The sequence below is a fragment of the Ammospiza nelsoni genome, chromosome 15 (assembly GCF_027579445.1).
Source record: "Ammospiza nelsoni isolate bAmmNel1 chromosome 15, bAmmNel1.pri, whole genome shotgun sequence".
Classification (NCBI taxonomy): Eukaryota; Metazoa; Chordata; class Aves; order Passeriformes; family Passerellidae; genus Ammospiza; species Ammospiza nelsoni.
The window spans coordinates 15,195,818-15,212,902 of NC_080647.1; the positions used below are offsets into that span (position 1 = coordinate 15,195,818).

General features: G+C 56.1%; 2 protein-coding genes across 4 annotated transcripts; both read right to left on the reverse strand.

The window, feature by feature from the left end:
• Positions 1-1,262: 1,262 nt before the first annotated feature.
• Positions 1,263-10,646, reverse strand: SLC7A3 (solute carrier family 7 member 3). Of its 3 annotated transcripts, none has more exons than XM_059482716.1 (12): positions 10,454-10,646; positions 8,992-9,400; positions 8,659-8,817; positions 8,393-8,570; positions 8,189-8,301; positions 7,101-7,323; positions 6,783-6,922; positions 6,190-6,292; positions 5,693-5,904; positions 4,866-5,032; positions 4,492-4,600; positions 1,263-4,386 (listed from the first exon to the last, which is right to left on the reverse strand). In XM_059482716.1, the coding sequence occupies exons 2-12, from the start codon at positions 9,359-9,361 to the stop codon at positions 4,253-4,255; spliced, it is 1,908 nt and encodes a 635-aa protein (XP_059338699.1). In that variant the 5' UTR covers positions 9,362-9,400; positions 10,454-10,646; the 3' UTR covers positions 1,263-4,252. The 3 variants fall into 3 exon arrangements, with proteins under 3 accessions (XP_059338699.1, XP_059338701.1, XP_059338700.1); XM_059482718.1 differs by having other exon boundaries at positions 10,489-10,633; XM_059482717.1 differs by lacking the exon at positions 10,454-10,646 and having other exon boundaries at positions 8,992-9,596.
• Positions 10,647-13,262: 2,616 nt separating this feature from the next.
• LOC132080187 (uncharacterized protein D806_0078-like) lies at positions 13,263-16,992 on the reverse strand. The gene is made up of 8 exons (XM_059483214.1): positions 16,374-16,992; positions 16,134-16,298; positions 15,668-15,799; positions 15,230-15,331; positions 14,605-14,705; positions 13,895-13,967; positions 13,607-13,678; positions 13,263-13,444 (listed from the first exon to the last, which is right to left on the reverse strand). Exons 1-8 carry the CDS (start codon positions 16,990-16,992, stop codon positions 13,389-13,391), a joined length of 1,320 nt encoding a protein of 439 aa, XP_059339197.1. The 3' UTR covers positions 13,263-13,388.
• Positions 16,993-17,085: the final 93 nt, after the last annotated feature.

Here is a 17,085-nt window from a genome sequence, read left to right on the forward strand (position 1 = left end):
ACCCCCAGAGTGGGTGCAGACCTGGGGACAACCCCCACAGGCTGGTGGCTAAGGACAGGATGCCTGGCCCAGAGCCTGGGGGGGAACAGGGCTGCTGTAGCCATGGCTCAGTGGCACTGACTCCCCAAAGCTGCCACACAGCTGCTTGCCCTGCTGGGCTGCCATGGTGGGAGCTGTCCAGAGCTTCCAGAATCCTGCTCCATGCCCTGAACTCTGCCAGTCCCAGTGGATGCCTGGGCTGGGATGGCCTGTAAGGCAGGGATGTGCCCATGGGCACAAACAGACCCACAAATGGACATGGGCATGGATGTGCACGTATGTCGGGGGGACACAGACACAAACAAAGGCACAGGGGGTGACAGCTGCAGCTGTATCACAGGCCCATTGCCCTCTAGCCTTGGGTAACAGCACCCAAAACTGGGTGCATGAGCACAGGGCAGGCTCAGGGCTCATCAGGGATACCCACGAGGTGGGGTGCTGAAGCCAGCATGGCACAGTGAGGCACCAGCCCGGCTAGGAGGGCTGGCAGCACCCACAGAGTCACCTGTGCCTGAGGCTGTGGCAGGGACAGCAGCCTGGGACTCTGGGGCAGTGAGTGCCTGTGCTGGGGCCAGAGCAGGAGCCACAGCCACTTTTACTGCAGGGACAGCCCTGGGGGAGGGCTCCCAGCTCCAGCACAGGGGCCAAGCAGAGCTGATGGTGCAGGTCCCTCACCACTGACCGTGCAGTGACCCTGCACCATTGCCAATGAACAGCGAGAGATGCCAAAACCAAGCACAGTCCATCTGCCTTAAATTAGGTTTGTTTTGGATACTTATGTCAGATCTGATTTAGACCAGAACAAAATCTGGAAAATCATCTTCTCTCATGGATGCAGCCCAGTTTCTGGTCAGGCTTTGTCTGCAGGCCATTGCTGGCACCTCCAGGAGGTATTACTTCCAAGGCCTTTATTGTATCCACTGCTCTGAAACTTGGTGGCACAATCCCTCCCTGCACAGGGCCTGAAAGCAGGCCCATGGCAGGCTGCTGTCCTGCCCCCCAGGTACCAGCAGCAGTGTCTGGAGCTGGTTTGAAGCACTGCTTCACAGCTCCTTGCTCACAGTGGGCACTGGCGGTTCCAGCTGGCAGGGTTTGGGCAGGGATGTCACCCAGCACTGTTCTGCACTGGCACCAGCCTGGCACCCAGCCCAGTGGCAAGAAGGGTCCTGCCAAGAGGCCCATGACCCCAGGCCATTAACAGCAAGACTAACAGGAAAAAGCACTTACAAACGTTTAATTTAATAGATTTAAAAATTCACCCTAAAATTCTAAAAGGCAGATGAGGTTGGACACAAGAACAACTACACTGAGGACATCTCACTGACACTTGAGCAAGATATTGACATCAAACAGCATGGTGAGGGCAGTTTGCTAGCAGTGAGTACCAGAACAAGTTGCAGTAAGCTTTCCTGCAGAGCTCCAGCCAGGGTTGCCAGGTACAGCTCTGGCACCTGGAAGGCAGGGAGGAGCTGGTGACACAGCCACGTGGCAGACAGAATGAGTACAGCTGCATCATGTGGGGCCTCCTGTGCACAGAGAAAGCAATTTTCATGGCCAGGGGGCTGTGCTGGTGCCACTGCCCCTCTGTGGGACTGGAGGAGGGCAGAGACCAGCCCTGGGCCACCAGAACTCCCACCCAGCCAGGTGACTTCCCTGCGAGGGAAGAGGCAGCTCATGACCAAGCTCTGCAGTCCTGACTCTGTTTTGCCAGTAGGTAGGGTCAGAGACACAGACACCAAATTAAGGAATATATATACCCCATAATTTCCAAACTGTTCTAAGTCCTCAGTTTCCTCTAATTGTACCCCCAGTTACCTGTCCACAGAGTTCCCAGTCATTGTCCTACACAATACACCCTGTGACTATAATCACTCAAGCTTCACAATATCCAAATAGAGCTCGAGAGCATTTCATGCTTTGGTACCACATGGATTGTCTAGTATCAGTGGAGGTAGTTGGTAAGATAATTGTTTCATGATCATCCAAACCTTAACATGCAATGCAATTATCACAACAAAAAGCAAAAGGATTAGCATCAATAAAACAACACCAGGGTGAAGCACTCAGTTGAAAATTCAGGTAGCTGTAGGCATCCATCTGAAAATAATGTCCCACTATCCATGTCTCCATCACATGATGGATTTCTGCCATACCATGATGGACAGCCATCAAAGCCTTTTATCCATTGTCCCGGGTTTATTTCAGCAAGCCTCAGGTCTGTGTGTTGCAACAGAACCTTTACCACTTCATACCAATGGGAGTAGGCTGCAAGTCTTGAATCAGACTATAGTTAGGTTCCAAAAAATTGACAGGATATAACAGGAAGTAAAAAACTAAATATTTTCATTTAAAAAATATAAAAAATAAATAACTAAAAGCCTATCATTGCAATAAAGTTACAGGTACAAATACTGGAGTGACTACTTGTATCTTCAGTCAGTAACATTATCTACAAATACAAAATCACAAGAGGTTCTCTTGCATCTCATTGTACACAATCTCACAAAGTGTACCACTGACTTTTTCATATCCTGGCCAATAATTTGCTGTAGGGTATTTAGTATTCCATCCAAAGCAGCCAAAGCTAACAAATTAGTATTGTGAACGTTATTCCAAAATGCATCCTGCACAAAAAATCCAAACTCAATCTAAAAAGTTCTTAGAGTCCCCTGAGTCTAGGGTTATCCCTGATGCTCCCTGGTCATGCAAGCACACCATCCAAGAGAAAAGAGGTTCCCCTTTTTTTTTACTAAACTGCTCAAATATTTAATTTACTTCCTGCTGAGTATAATCCTCTATGAGTATCCCTCCTGATCATTAGCATCTAATTCTACCATTTGTCTCCATGCTGGTCTCACATCTACAAATTCATCTCGGGAACCAACCTCATCAGAATCCACAGCAGCCCAAATATCTCCATTCCATTCATCAGGATCCCACTGCACACCTGCCTCTGCAATCACTGCATGCATTTTCTTGTGCTTCACTTGCTCCCTCCTTGCCTTATACTGAGCTACTCTAACTGCAGCCTTCTCAGCAAGTCTGGTAAATCCATCTTATCGGCAAGCAGCTTAATTTGGCATTTTAGCATTACAATTTGATTCTGCAACTCACAGCTGTTGGTTTATGTTAGAGCATTTCAACAACTGTTCCTTTTGTTGGTGTTTTGTTCGTTTGATATGCTGTTAACAAAATCCATCCTTGCCTTTCCAAACCCACAAGTTCTTTTCTTTTTTCAGTATGTGATTTTTGGATGCATTTCAATACATCCAGCAGTTCAGCTTCTTTTAACTGACTTCTCCATTGCTCACATGGTCCTCCAACCTTAGCCCACCTGAGGACTAGTGAACTATATGGAAGTTCTTCCCATCTGGGAATTTCATACAGGACTGGTTACTTTAATTTAGATTTTAAAAGCAACAGTTTGTTCTGACCCTGCTGACTACACTGATTTTGTTTAGCTGGTGAGTAGGGTCAGAGACACAGACACCAACTTAAGGAACGGTGGCATTTACTATGATGGAAAACTGCAAAGAATCACAAAAGGAGAAGCTAAGCAAGGCACCTAACCATGAGCAAAGAGTTGCAAGGGGACAAGCTGAGCAATGCTAATCATTGCTAGGAAAGAATGCCTACAGTGATTATGGAAGATCCATCACACATCACCCAGGCCCAAGAGCCATCAGCTCTGGGGGCAGCTGTCACAGCCAAGGGCTGGAGAACCACGCCAGGAGCTGGGAGCTCCTGCAGGGCCTCCTCCTCTGGGGGCCACGGGGCTCCCCCGCTTTGCTGTGACAGTGGCCCGGGTTTTACACTGCTAAACAAACCAGCTGGCCTCATTTCTAATTTCATTTTCCTGTCAGCTTTCTCCCCAAGCCTGGCCAGGGCTCAAGGAGGATCTAGGGGAGGATCTTTGATCCTATACCCCCTAATTAGGCCAGATGTAGCCTTATGCTGTTTCTAGATACAGAAAGGTGAACATGTTTTGCTAATAAGTAAGTACATATAACGATACTTTGTTAATGAGTGGAAACATCAAACATTCAGTTGGGACATTCATCCTAGGTCAGCTTTGACTCAGGACCTTTCGTTCAGACCTTAGTACTTCACTCTGGGACTCAGTCTCTGCAGGAGAGGGGATGGATGTACTGTCTGGATCATGATCTTGTCCCAAAGTGGCAAAGAGGTCCATGAAGCACTGGTCTCCAGGCCCTCAGACCGCAGCAGCCCCAGGGCTGAGGTCCTGTCCAGGATGGTGCAGAGGTTTTTCTGCTGTGGCACGGGCTGTTTCCGCATTTTTCCCTTCCACGCTGTTCCAAATCCCATAGGCAAAGTAAATAACGAAACCTGCAGGACAGTTTGCATAATGAAATGTGCTATGGTGGCTTGGCAGCACTAACAGACCCCCAGGACAGACCTTGGGCACTGCACTGCCCAGCACAGGACACCTACCCACGACCATGCAGACGGCAAACCGCGCCCAGGTGCCCTTATCCAGCTGGACCATCAGCAGGATGTTAATGAAGGTGCTGAGGATTGGCACCAGTGGCAGGAAAGGTACCTGCAAGGGATAAGAAGTGCTGTGTCAGCTGTGCCTTGAGGGACCAGACTGGGCTGGAGGATGCTACTGGCCAGTGGAAGGACCCCCTCCCCGCCACAGCCCACAGCACCCAGGCACTTCCACACTGAGGATTACATCTCAAAGAGACACGTTTCAGGGCTTTCCTGGTGACTGCCCGGCAGCAAGCCCTGGCAGAACCTGCAATGCCCAGATCCTGATGGAGTCCAGGGGGTGCAGACACCAAGATGCAGGGGGCTGCACTCACTTTGAAGTTTAATCGTGCATTGCTCTGCGGCTGCCTCCAAATGATGATGGTGAAAATGAGCAGAGCCACGAGGAGCAGCACCAGAAGCACAACAGAGCCCACATTGGCATCCTTCAGCGCATCCATATTGAGGGTCAGGACCACGCAGATGACTGTGATCAGTGCAGCTGCAAGAGAGGGGGTTGTCAGGGGACTGTGTGGCACATGGCCTCCCTGGGGCCCTGAGCCTCACCCATAGCTCTGCTGAGGCACCCACTCCTCTTGGTCAGGTCCAGCACTCACTGCCTCTAACACCCACCCCAAAGCCTTAGGAAAGTGCTTTGCTGGAGGCACTTCCCAGACCAGCAAGCTGCAGGGAGCCTGTGCTTGGCTGGGCTTGGACCCAGCTCTGACGCTCACCCAGACCTGGCTGAGCCACCCCTCTCTGGCTGTACAATGGAGCCATTGACAGACGGACCAAACCCCGCTGGCTGAGCCCAAGCACTCTCGAGGGGCTGGGAACTGCCCTTGCTGGTGGCCAGCATGGGTCAGGCTCATCACAAGGATCCCACATGACCACCTGCACATCCCTGGCTTAGCACCCATGTCCTCCAACAACGCCTGTGCACCCCAAACCACAGCTGTACCCTGCATTTGGCACCCTGCTTAGGGCACTTGGCCCCTGCTTAGGGCTCAGCACCTGCTGGCACTGCCAACAGCGACTGGCAACCCAGCCCCTCTCCTCTGCCTGTCATGCTCTCCATCCCTTCCCAGCTCTACAGAGGCAGGCCAAAACACTCCAGCCCCTGGCAGAAGGGGACACCAGCTGCCAGTTCCCACTAACTCACCAATGACCGCGACACAGACATAGACAATGCGTCCCGAGAGCACAGTGGGGGTGTCCCCAGGAGGGTTGAAGAGTGTCGCCAGGGACACGGTCTCTTTGTGCTGGGCACTGGCAGCAGTGACGGCTGGGTTCATGATCACTCTCTCCTCCTCATTCCCATTTAGCTCCAGCATTTCCACGGCCTTCGGGGAGTTCGGCTGTCTGGGCTGGTACCTGAGCAGGTAAGACAAGCTTGCAGCAGAGCCCAAGCAACTTCCTAGCCCAAGGGAACAGTGGGCAGCACCTTCACATCCCTGCTGCTCCAGCAGTGGCCCCGCGACAGCCACTTCAAGGATATGCCCAGAGTCACACACAGGCTCTGGTCAGCAGCCTCCATCTCGGGGGCTTGACGCTTCCCCAGGATGCATCATGCCCCTGGAAAACAGCTGTGACTACAAGCCCCCAGGACGATGTGAGGAACATCCACCCTGGGCACCGCCACACAGAGGAGTCACGCACCGGAGGATGAGCACGCACACCGCCACCAGGGAGTAGGCCAGCAGCGTGCCGATCGACATGAGGTCCACCAGGTCCTTCAGGTCCAGAAAGAGGGCAAACACCGCTGCAATGAGGACAGGCAGCATGAGCACAGCTCCAGACCACTGTCACAGACATATTTTCTGAAAAATCCTTTCGCTAGGATTTTGCTCCTGAGAAGCTGAGAGGCCTCAGAAACAAAATCTAAGCAATAACTATCTGATGGCTGTGCAATGTGGTCTGGAGGTGGTTTACCAACAGGGCATCTTTGATTGATGTGAATTGTTTTTACTTGATGACCAATAACAGCCAGCTGTGTCAAGGCTGTGAGCAGTCACACAATTTTATTATTCATTCCTTTCCTTGCCAGCCTTCTGATGTCTCTTTTCTCTCTATTCTTTTAGTATAGTTTTAGTATATAATTTTCTTTTAATATAATATATATCATAAAATAATAAATCAGCCTTCGGAAACATGGAGTCAAGATTCTCATCTCTTCCCTCATCCTGGGGACCCACAAACACTCCCACAGACCATGGCAGGGCTGGGTTTGAGGAGGTGGCCAGGAGCCTTACCTGCGAAGAACCCCGAGACAAAGGTGGCGATCAGAGGGGTCTTTCTGCCACTGTGGATCCGGGAGAGGAACTTGAAGAGCAGCCCATCCTCTGCCATGGCATGGATCACTCGGGGCATGGGAAACATGGAGCCCAGCAAGCTGTCGTGGAGAGAGATTAAGCGAGCTGCCCACATCTACCACCCAGAAGGGGAAGGGACCAGCTCTGTGCCAGGAGCAGGACAGCAACTGGAAAGAGCAAATCCCCAGCCCAGCCGGGTGAATGCTGTCAGTCCCTGTGCTGTGCCCCAAGCAGTGCCAGGAATAGAGCCAGTCCTACCTGGTGGAGAGGGCACAGAGCGAGCCAACGGCAACGGCGTAGCGGGCGGGCTCCCAACCAACCGCCTTGAAAGCCTCAGGCAGAGGGCTGCTCTTGTTCAGGAGGAAGTAGGGCACCATGAGGGTCAGGGACGCAGAGACCCCGAAATAAGCCACAAAGCAGATGAGGAGGGACACAATGATGCCAATGGGAATCGAGCGCTGCGGGTTCCTGGCTTCCTCCCCTGTCCAGACACAAGAGGCCACATGTGCCCCACTCCACTGCACAGCATGGGACAAGTACCCCCAGGGGATCAGCCAGTAGGGACTTTCCATGGCAGCACAGGACTGGGGAGCAGCAAGCAGGGGCTGTCAGAGAGGAGGGGTCCCTGGCCATTCTGCTGCTGCACTGGCAGAAGGAAAGGAGCTGCCTGGCAGCCTGGGCTTGCAGCCAGCCCTTGGCCACGCCAGTAGTCCTTCCTCCCCTCCATCAGCTCCCTCTCCCTACAGAGCCTGTTGAACAGAGATCCCCCTTGAATGTGTGCTCAGCTTTGCAAAGGTGTGCTGCACCAGGCTCCCAGCAAGGGGCTCAGCAGCAGGAAAGGAGGAGACTGCTGAACAGCCCCTGGAGGCAGGGTGGCACAGGCAAGGTCAGGCAGAACAGCCTGTACCAGCCACCCACTAAGTAGATTTCTGGGGTAATGAGAGGAAATTAGAGAGCTGCCTGTGGTCCAAGAAGCAGCAGTTTTGCATGAACCCAGTCATTTGAAAAAAGGCTGCCTGAGGCTGGGAAATAACTAGGAGACACCAGCAATTCCCAGCACTGCTCGGCTCAGCAGTCAAAAGGCTCCCTGCTGCTCTGGGAGCTGGCTGTGCAGGCAGGGTGCAGCCCTGCTCCCAACCATGTGGTGTAATGAGCCACTTTTCCTGGGGCAGGACAGGCTCTTTTGTCTGGCCCAGCTGAAAACACACACTCCACAGTGAAACCTCCCAGGAGCAGTGAGACCAGCTGTTTTCCCACACCATGTGAGAGCATCCTCCCCATCAGCTCCCAACCAGCTGCTGGCTGTGCAGGGGAAATGCCCACGCCACCCTCACCCAAGGCAGTACCTGTGGTGGCAATGCAGTCAAAGCCCACGAAGGCATAGAAACAGGTGGCAGCGCCGGTCAGCATCCCTTCCAGTCCAAAGGGGAAAAACCCACCAGAGCCAAAAGCTTTTTTCCTGGAAGAAATGCAGGAGAGCAGCTGCCGTGAGGTGCAAGGACAGCAGGGCCTGTGCCTGCACTATGCCAGATCCCAGTTGCCCTACTTACTTGTCATCCGGTGTGTCTGGCAGTGACAAATTGCCATGGCTCTCCTCTGAAAGCTGCCAGTTCTTGATGTCTCCCTTGATGAAGCCAGCAATAACGACAAAGCCCAGCACCAACAGGTTCACTGCTGTGAAGATTTTGTTCACGAGGGCAGATTCGCTGACACCAAAAGACAGCAGTACTGTGGGACAGAAGAGGTGAGTGAGGACCCATCAGGCTCCTGGTGCCATCACCCATGGTACCATGGAGCCACTCTCCTGCACACCCACCAGTAAGCAGCAAAATCAGGATCAAAGCAAAGAAGTCTGGATGCTCAGCCAGCACTCCTGGCACATGCATTGGGATGTTGGTGACAAAGAAGGTGGAGATGTGGTTGCCGATGATGTTGTCAAATGTTGCACTCCAGGCTCGAGCCACACTGGCCGTACCTGGTTGATGGCAAATCTGTGCATTAGTCTGAGCCCAGGGCAGACTGGCACCAGCCACCCACACCTGAGCACCCAGCTCCCTGCTGATCCCACCACACACCCTGCCCCCAGAAGCCCCCCATGGCGCCAGCAGAGCACTGGAAGGAGCCCCACAAAGACTGCCTGGCCTCGTACCTATCACATAGGAGAGAATGAGGTTCCACCCGGCTATAAAAGCCCAGATCTCGCCAACAGTAACGTAGCTGTAGAGGTATGCAGAGCCGGCCTTGGGGACACGGGCCCCAAACTCTGCATAGCAGAGTCCAGCCAGTACCGATGACAGAGCAGCCACCAGGAAGGAGAGGACAATGGAGGGACCAGCCATCTCCTTGGCCACCTCCCCGGCCAGCACATACACACCAGCCCCTAGTGTGCTGCCCACCCCCAGGGATACGAGGTCCAGCGTGGAGAGGCAGCGAGCAAAATGGGTGTCATCGGAGCTCAGGTCCACCATGCGTCGGCGGATCAGCTTCTTGCCAAAAACGGTAATTTTTTCCCTCAACATCTTGTCTTCTCCTCAGTGAAGCTCAGCTGGTGAAAAGCCCTGCAAGAAAAGGGAAATGTGAAGCTCAGTGTCCTTCAGGCAGCAGGACTGGCACTGCAAGGGGCAGGGTAGGCAATGATGCCCACAGGAGCCTTGCCTACCCTCCTCCCAGCTCACTCATTGGCACCACACCCCTGCCACACTGGTTGGCCAGAGACTGTGGTGGGGCACCCTCCAAGGCATGTGGGGCTGCACACATCCTGCCTGCACAGCCCTTGCCTCAGGGATGAACCCAGTCAGTCCATGCTGGAAAACGCTCATTGCTCAAGACCTGCGTGGTCTCAACCATAGAGCTCATAGGCACATCCCAAAGCCTGGGCTTGGCAGTCTGAAGATCCTTCAGACCAAACTTTTCTGCTGGTACATTTCTCCAGTCTGGAAGGTGGGCAGCAATGATGTGGAGACAATTCCTCCAGCACAGGGTTTAGCAGGCTGGGATGGAGCCATTCCTTTGTTGCTTTTGGCATCTGCAACATATTCTCTTCAGGGATGCATAAGCAGACAGACACACAGTATGGGTTCCTGGTGCAAGCCCCTTGCCTGCTAACAGTGCCTGCTAAGTAGTCTGCAAGCTCTACAGGCTGTAATCACCCCGAATGTGTGACATCCCCGCTCCTCCTGCTCACAGCAGCCACCTATTCCCAAAAAGCTCAGAAGATGAGCAAACCGTGAAGCAGGCATCCAGCACAGAGGAGCTGCAAGGAAAGCGGTTCCCAATGCCCACGGCCACAGTTGGCACCTCTGCCCACACCGAACTACCCAGCCACCAGTGCATTCTCCCTTCATCGGCAAAGTGAGCACACTCCATCCACGTGCCCAGCACTGCATGCCACACTACTGTATCAGCCTAAGCACACAAGGATAACTTTGTGACCGTTTCCATAGAGGATTATCAGGATCACAACGGCAGCCATCAACTCGGGGCTGTTCCCCTATAACCAGCAAATAATCCTGCTTCTTGGTAAACCTCCTCCCGAGCTGGCACGTGTCACATTCAGCCTTTACCCCAAGTGCAACAAGTCCCCCAGCACCAGCACCCTCCTCAAACACTACCTGGGCAACTCTAGCTGCTTAATAGTTCCAAGTACCTCCAGCAGCCGGACTCGAGATCCGCATGGGTGAGGCGGCAGCAGAAGCCTCCCGCTGCATCCCGGCGCCTACCGTAGCCCGGCACCGACTATCGCATCCCGCCTGACTTGGCGAAGGTATGGGGAGCTGTTAGCTCGGGACCACCGCCTCAGCCCCCGCGGGGGCATCTGCGTCCTCAGAAATGCCAGTCAGGCTCTGCGCTGCCGCGGAACCCGCGTACGGCAGAGTTGGAGCGCGGCAGGAGCGGAAGGAGCCGGCCGCGTGTGCGCTGGGCAGATGATGCAAGAACGGCACCGGTTGCGCCAAGCCTTTACCGCCACGCTCACCTGCGGAGCCACACTTACCTGCGGCTCGGCTCGGCCCGATCCGTGGATCCCCTTTAGGTGAACTCAGTTCCGTTTCGCGCCGAAAGAGGAGAGGGGGATGAGTTCCGCCCTGGTAGTGGTACGAAAGGGCGGGACGCAGGGCAGCCCCATCCGCCCCCGCGCCCGTTTCCGAAGGGGGACGACCAAGGCACGGCTTGACTGGCGGGAATGCGGCTGCTGCGGGCAAGAGAGCCGGGCAAGGCACCTTGCTCTCTGGGGAAATGCCACGGAGGGAGCTGCTGAGGGTGCCCCGAGCCCAGCTGTGCCATGACAACGGAGCCTGGCCCGGCCAGACCGGAGCGAGGCGAGGCGGCGAGGCCAGCCCGCTGCGGGGGCTGCGAGCGGAGCTCCGCCCGCGCCTTGTGCGGGGCCTCTCCCCGACCTCCGGCTGCTCCGCTACAGCCCCTCAGTTCTGGGAGCAACAGGCACTAAGGGATGGGAAACGCCAGTCCTGGGAGCACTGTTGGGCAGCCAGGAGCGAGGCATGCTGTCCCGCACTCAGGCTGGGAGCCGCCCGTCACCGGGCCGCGCCTGATGCGATCCAGGGCTGTCGTGCCGTGAGCGCCCGTTCAGAGCGGCAGCTCAGGGAGGTAAACCAGCCCCTCGCCGGCATCATCGGCAATGCCCTGTTCCGGTATTGCCGCTAGCGAGGCAAAAGGCTTGTCAGTCTCTTGCAGAGCGGAAGGGAACAGGGCAGGGCAGGCGGGAGCGCCAGGCGGTGCCTCCCCCGCATCCTCCGCGGGGGCAAACGGCTGAGTATGCGGTGATGGAAACATCATGCTTCTGACTGGAAGTGACGCACTGTGAAGTGCTCTGCCCCCGCTTCGCAGAATCGAGGACGTGCAGTTCAGCACCTCTGACCCCATGACGAAGTAAATGGGGGTCAGAGGTGCTCAAGACACTTCCCACTCATTCCAGGACTGACAGCTGTAGGCAAGGACCCACCTGGGCAGCACCATCGCCGAGAATGGTCTCAGACAGGATAGGCAGCACCATGAGCACAGCAGGACTCCAAGCAGCGTCACCCTGTCTCAGACAAGCAGGCACTGAGTACCCAGAGTAGCAAGGGGGCAGATTACATTTCCCTATTTCCAGAAACCTTCTTGCACACATCAAGCAGTGGGAGGCACTTTCCAGGAAGGAGCACCATCAGGACACCAGAACATGTCTCCAGTTCCCAAACCTCACGTGCAGCTCCACATATGTCTTCCCAGTGTCCCATCCTCACCTCCCAGTCTTACTGCTCCCCATTCCCATCATCCAGGGCCCTGATCCAGCAGCACAGGCCAAGGGCTGGGAGTAGGCAGAGGCACAGAACAAGCCAAGTGCATGTCTCAACAGGAGCAGCAGGAAGGCAAACAGTGGCAAAGCACACATAGCCAGCATCAAAGGAGGGTAGGAGATGGCTCCAGCCCATAAAGGGAGCCAGAAGCCCTGCAGAAACAGATCCACATCAGTCCTTAGATGCCCCCATCACTTTCCACAAATGAAACATTAGAGTATTTTAGATTGGAAGGGACCCATAAGGACCATTGAGTCCAACTTCACCCACGAATTCCTCTCTGTTTACAAATAGCAGGGCACTTTTTTGAGTCAACTCCCTTAACTTCTTGGTGCAGGTACTATCTTCACCATGCATATAGATGGAACACACAGCTTGTTAGGGCTCTCTGCTGCAGATTGTGCCAGCACTGGAGCTGCCCCAGCAACCAAGTGCCAAGCAGGGGTGGGAGACAGCCAGCACAGCTTTACTGTGCAGCGACCCCTGCACACAGCCCAGGGCAGTGCCCTGGGAAGGGGTGTGGGCTATGTGTAAATGTGCATTCCAGGGCAGCCAGGAACACCAGCCAGAAATAACAGGAGCAGGAACAGGCCAGCCTTCCCAGCCCAACCTCAGGGCACTGCCAGCACCAGAGTCTCCAGTGCCTCACCCAGACACAAGGCAGTGCAAGAAGGAGCCTGCATCAACCCAGCACAGAGAAAAGGTAGCAGACCAGGGCCAGCATGCAGGAACAGTGACGGACTGGACTGAGTCCCAAGTGCTGCTTCCCACCACGTGCCCCTAGTCACTGATAATAAAGCAATAATAAATAGCCAAAGCCTGCAGAGTCTCATGTGCCCATCAGCCAGCATTGGCTTTTCCCACATCCAATGTGAAGGTGGCCTAAGGAAGAAACCTGCCCATACAGCTGCCTACCACCACCACACATCCAAGCATGCCACCTGGAAGCATCAGTTATGTCCAGAATGCTTCCCCAGAGCCACACTGTACCTCCATCCACCAGCCCCCAGCTCCTCCTTGTAACAGGCCTCAAATCTCTGGCTGAGCAAAACCAGCCATAGGCAAGCACAGACCTGTGCTGTTCACCCAGGGCACTGCCTCGACCCAAGCAGACAGCAAGCACCACTGCAAAAGACACCTTTATTTTACATACAAGGAGTTAAAAAAATAATTAATTCAAGAGCTCTACATATATCACTGGCCCAGGGGCTCACACAGCTGGACACTGTTGTCTGTCTCCGTGTCCCAGCTGTCAGTCTCTCCCCAGGTCACCACTGTCCAACACTGCTGCATCTTTCAGACAGATTCCTGGGAAGCAACATCAAAGCAGTAATGCTCCTGGCACTCAGCCCCTGACCCCTGGGAGAGGCCATGAGCTGTATCCCTCCCACCTCACAGCCCTCAAGGGACCACTGGAGCATCCCTGCAGCCTGCCCAGAAGTGAGGGCTCACCACAGTGAGGGAACATACCTGCTGCTCTGAGCTGAGCCTGCAAGGAGGAGATTGTCTGCTCATAGGCTTCACACTGAGCAGTCTTGTCAGCTGCAGACAGGAGGCAAGAAGGTGTGTGCTCAGCCCATCCTAAATACCTCACTCCCAGACTCTCTAGGGCAGCCCTGAGATCCTGCTCTACCCCCTAAACATAAATCCAGCCCCACTCCCACAGAGCTGCATGCCCTGAGCTCCAGGTACAGGCACAGGGGATGTCACCTGGACTACAGGTGTCCTACAGCCCTCAGAACAGCCAGCTCCACATACCAAGCTCGCCCTTCACTCGTTCCAGCTCTTTCTTCACACGCTCCAGTTCCTGGGACAGCTGATCACCTGCAGACTGGCAAGAGCAGGGTGTAAGTGTGATGCAGGGAGTTGGACCCCCCCAAAACACAGCCACAGCACAGCCCATCTTTTGGAGGAGCACTGCAGCCCATCCAAGCCCCCTGGGGACCACTGCCAGGGCACATCCATCACAGGAGCAGTGCCTGGCAAAGGAGCTGCTGTAGGGAGCATCTGCCAGCACCCAGGGGAAACAAGAATGCCTTTGGCTGGCTGCAGCCACAGAGTGAAGAGCCCTAAAACTGCTGGAAATGCACAAACTTATTTTGCAGGTAGAAGATTTCTTAACTTGGAGATTCATCTTGTAGGCTCTGCACACCCCAACCTGGGGCCATGTCCTACATGTCAGGACATATAAAAGTGACAACACAAGCCACATGAAGTTTGCATGTTTCAAAAGGCCCTTAGAAAATCTAGCTGGACAGAAGGCTGCAGTCCCCTGAGCAGAGAGAGCTGGTAAAGCCAGGCAAAAAATGCCCATGTGCTTGTGTAAACCCCAGAGAAAGGCTGAAACAGCTCAAGTACCAGCCAGAAATTGGCAGGTCCAAGTCTCATCATCTCCTACCTCTGGCATAGCTGGCCCAAGCCAGAGACTGAACAGTGCTCCATAGTGACAGGACACAGCTGGCTCTCACCTGCTCAGCAGGAACTGCATCTTCACCCCCTGAAGTCAGGCCAGGGGCCAGCTCACTGGACAAAGAGGACTCCACATACTCCCATGTCTGGTCATTTCTACCTGTGAAGAGAGGTGTCAGCACTAGAAACCTGCCATCCTCAGCCCCTCCCCAACCTGGCCACAGAGCTGCTCCAGATCAGGGAAAGACAGAACCTGTCCAAGAGAGCCAGAAGTCTCCCAGCACTTCCAGCCCAACAGCTGCTGCTGGCTTGGCCTGTATGGGCGCTGCTGGGACAAAGTGCTCCTGTATGTCCTGGCTCCCAGAGGCTCTGGGCTGCTGCTGGGAGTCTGCTCTCACAGAGAGGGCAGCAGCTGCCCGGGCAGGGTGGGACAGGGCTGTTGCAGAGAGCAGGGAGAGCCTCCTGGCCTCCCTTCCCTCGGCTCAGCACTGCGGGCTGCCCGGCTGCAGTTCCTGGGCAGGCAGCACCCCCTGCCTGCAGCACAGGCTGGAGCACCCTCAGCCAGGGCCTCACCTGGTCAGACAGGGCCCAGCTGGGGAGCAGCACTGCCCAACAAGCAGCTGCTCATGTTTCTCCACACTCCCCCCAACACGAGGCAAGAATCTACACCTCCAAACTGCTCACGTGCTCCCAAGACAATGCTTGCTGCAACCAGCCTTTCTTTGCTCTCATCATTTTCCTTCAGCTCTCGGGTCCTATTGCACACCAGCTCTTCTGTAGTTGATTCTGAAGCGAGACCCAGGGAAGGAAAATAAAGAGCATCAACCCCTGCTAAGAGACTGACTACGGCCACTCCCTCTCCTATGAACGAGCCTCAAGCACCAGATTTGTTCAGATTCTTTGCTGGATGCCTCTCCAGCAAAAGAGGGAAAGGACTTCACCCAGTCTTGCTTGCTCTGCACTTTACCTCCCCTCCTGTGAGTCCAAGCACATGCAGTACCCCCCCAGTCCATTCCCCAAGATGAGCTTTGACCCTGCAGCGAGGACCTGGACGTTCTTCCCACGGCAGCAGTGCCCCTCTCCCACGACTCTGCAGCCTCTGAGGCTTCTGCCAAGACTCACCTCTATTGAGGCCAAAACGCTTGAACGAAATCACTTTTTCCGGAGGCCGCAGTGAGGAGCGGGAAGCCAAAGTAGGAATTCCTGTAGAAAGCTTTGAAGACGGCTGTTTACAACTCCCAACCTTGGCAGCAGCTGTAGCGAACAGTAAACACAGAGGCCGCTATTCCCAAGCAGCTCCATTGCACCTTCTTCAGGCAGGCCGGGGCTCAGTCAGCCAGGCTGCCTGCCCTAGGAGCACAGGCACCTGTGACACCACAACACCACGGGGTGAAGGCTTCAAACTCAACAGGCTGCCAGCCCACACTGGCAGGAGGCCAGGCAGTGCTAACACACCCCTCGGGGTACGAGACTATTTCCTAGACTCCTACCTGTGCGGCTCCCATGGACTCCCCATGCCCTGTCCCCCTCTTGGGCTGCAGCCCAAGCCCTTCCCCTTCTCCCTTCTAGGAGCAGCACCGTAACCTACGTGCTTCCCTGCTTCGCGCGAGGCATCTGGCAGGTGCAGAACTACTTTTCACCGCTGTGGCCCGGGGGGCGAGTTTGGGAAGGCTGGAAGGCTGTGCCTGCTGCGAAGCCCCGCTGGCACGTGGAAGCCTGGACCTGGCAGGCGAGGTGAGCTTCAGCCTGGTCCCTGGGGGAGAGAGAGGGTTTTGCAGGGCCGGGCTGGCGGTGCCGAGCCGGGGCTCCCCGCCGTGCCCCCGCTTACCTGGGGGCCGCAGGAGCCGCGTTTCCCAGGCGCCGCGCCCCGTGCCGGCCGCGGGGAGCTGCAGCCCCAGCGAGGCCCGTGCGCGGGGCAGAGCGAGCCTGGAGCTCGGGGCCGCGGAGCGGCCGCCGGGACACAGCGGGCGTGCGAGCGGGGCGGGCACCTGGGAGCGGGCAGGAGTGCCGGGGCCGCCGCCGGAGGGCAGCTCGGGGCCGCGCCGCGCCCGCCGGGACACAGCGGGCGTGCGAGCGGGGCGGGCGCCGGGGCCACCGCTGGCCGCGGGCTGCGGGAGGGACCCGGGCTCCCCCGGGGCCGGGCCAGGGGCAGCAGCGGCCTTGCAATCGCCCGCGCTCGAGTCGGGGAGCCGCCCGTGGCTCGGTAAGGGCAGTGGCGTGGAGGTGGCGGGCCCGGGGGGCTTGGGCTGCAGCCCGCTGAGCTCCCCCAGGCCCGGGGAGGGCTCCGCGGCCGCCCCGCGGCGCAGCTGGGCGGCGATGGCGCGACATTCCTCCTCGAAGAAGCTGAGGTACAGCGGGGTGACCGGCGAGCGCAGCGCCGGGACGTGCTGCAGCAGGTCAGGGCAGTCCGGCGAGCCGGGGCCGGGCTGCGACTCCGGTAGCCACATCACGCCTCGGAACCGCCGGAGAGAACCGGGGAGTCCCGCCCGCCTCCGCCCTGTGCCGGCCCCGCCCGCTCTGTTCCGGCCGTTCTCCCGCCC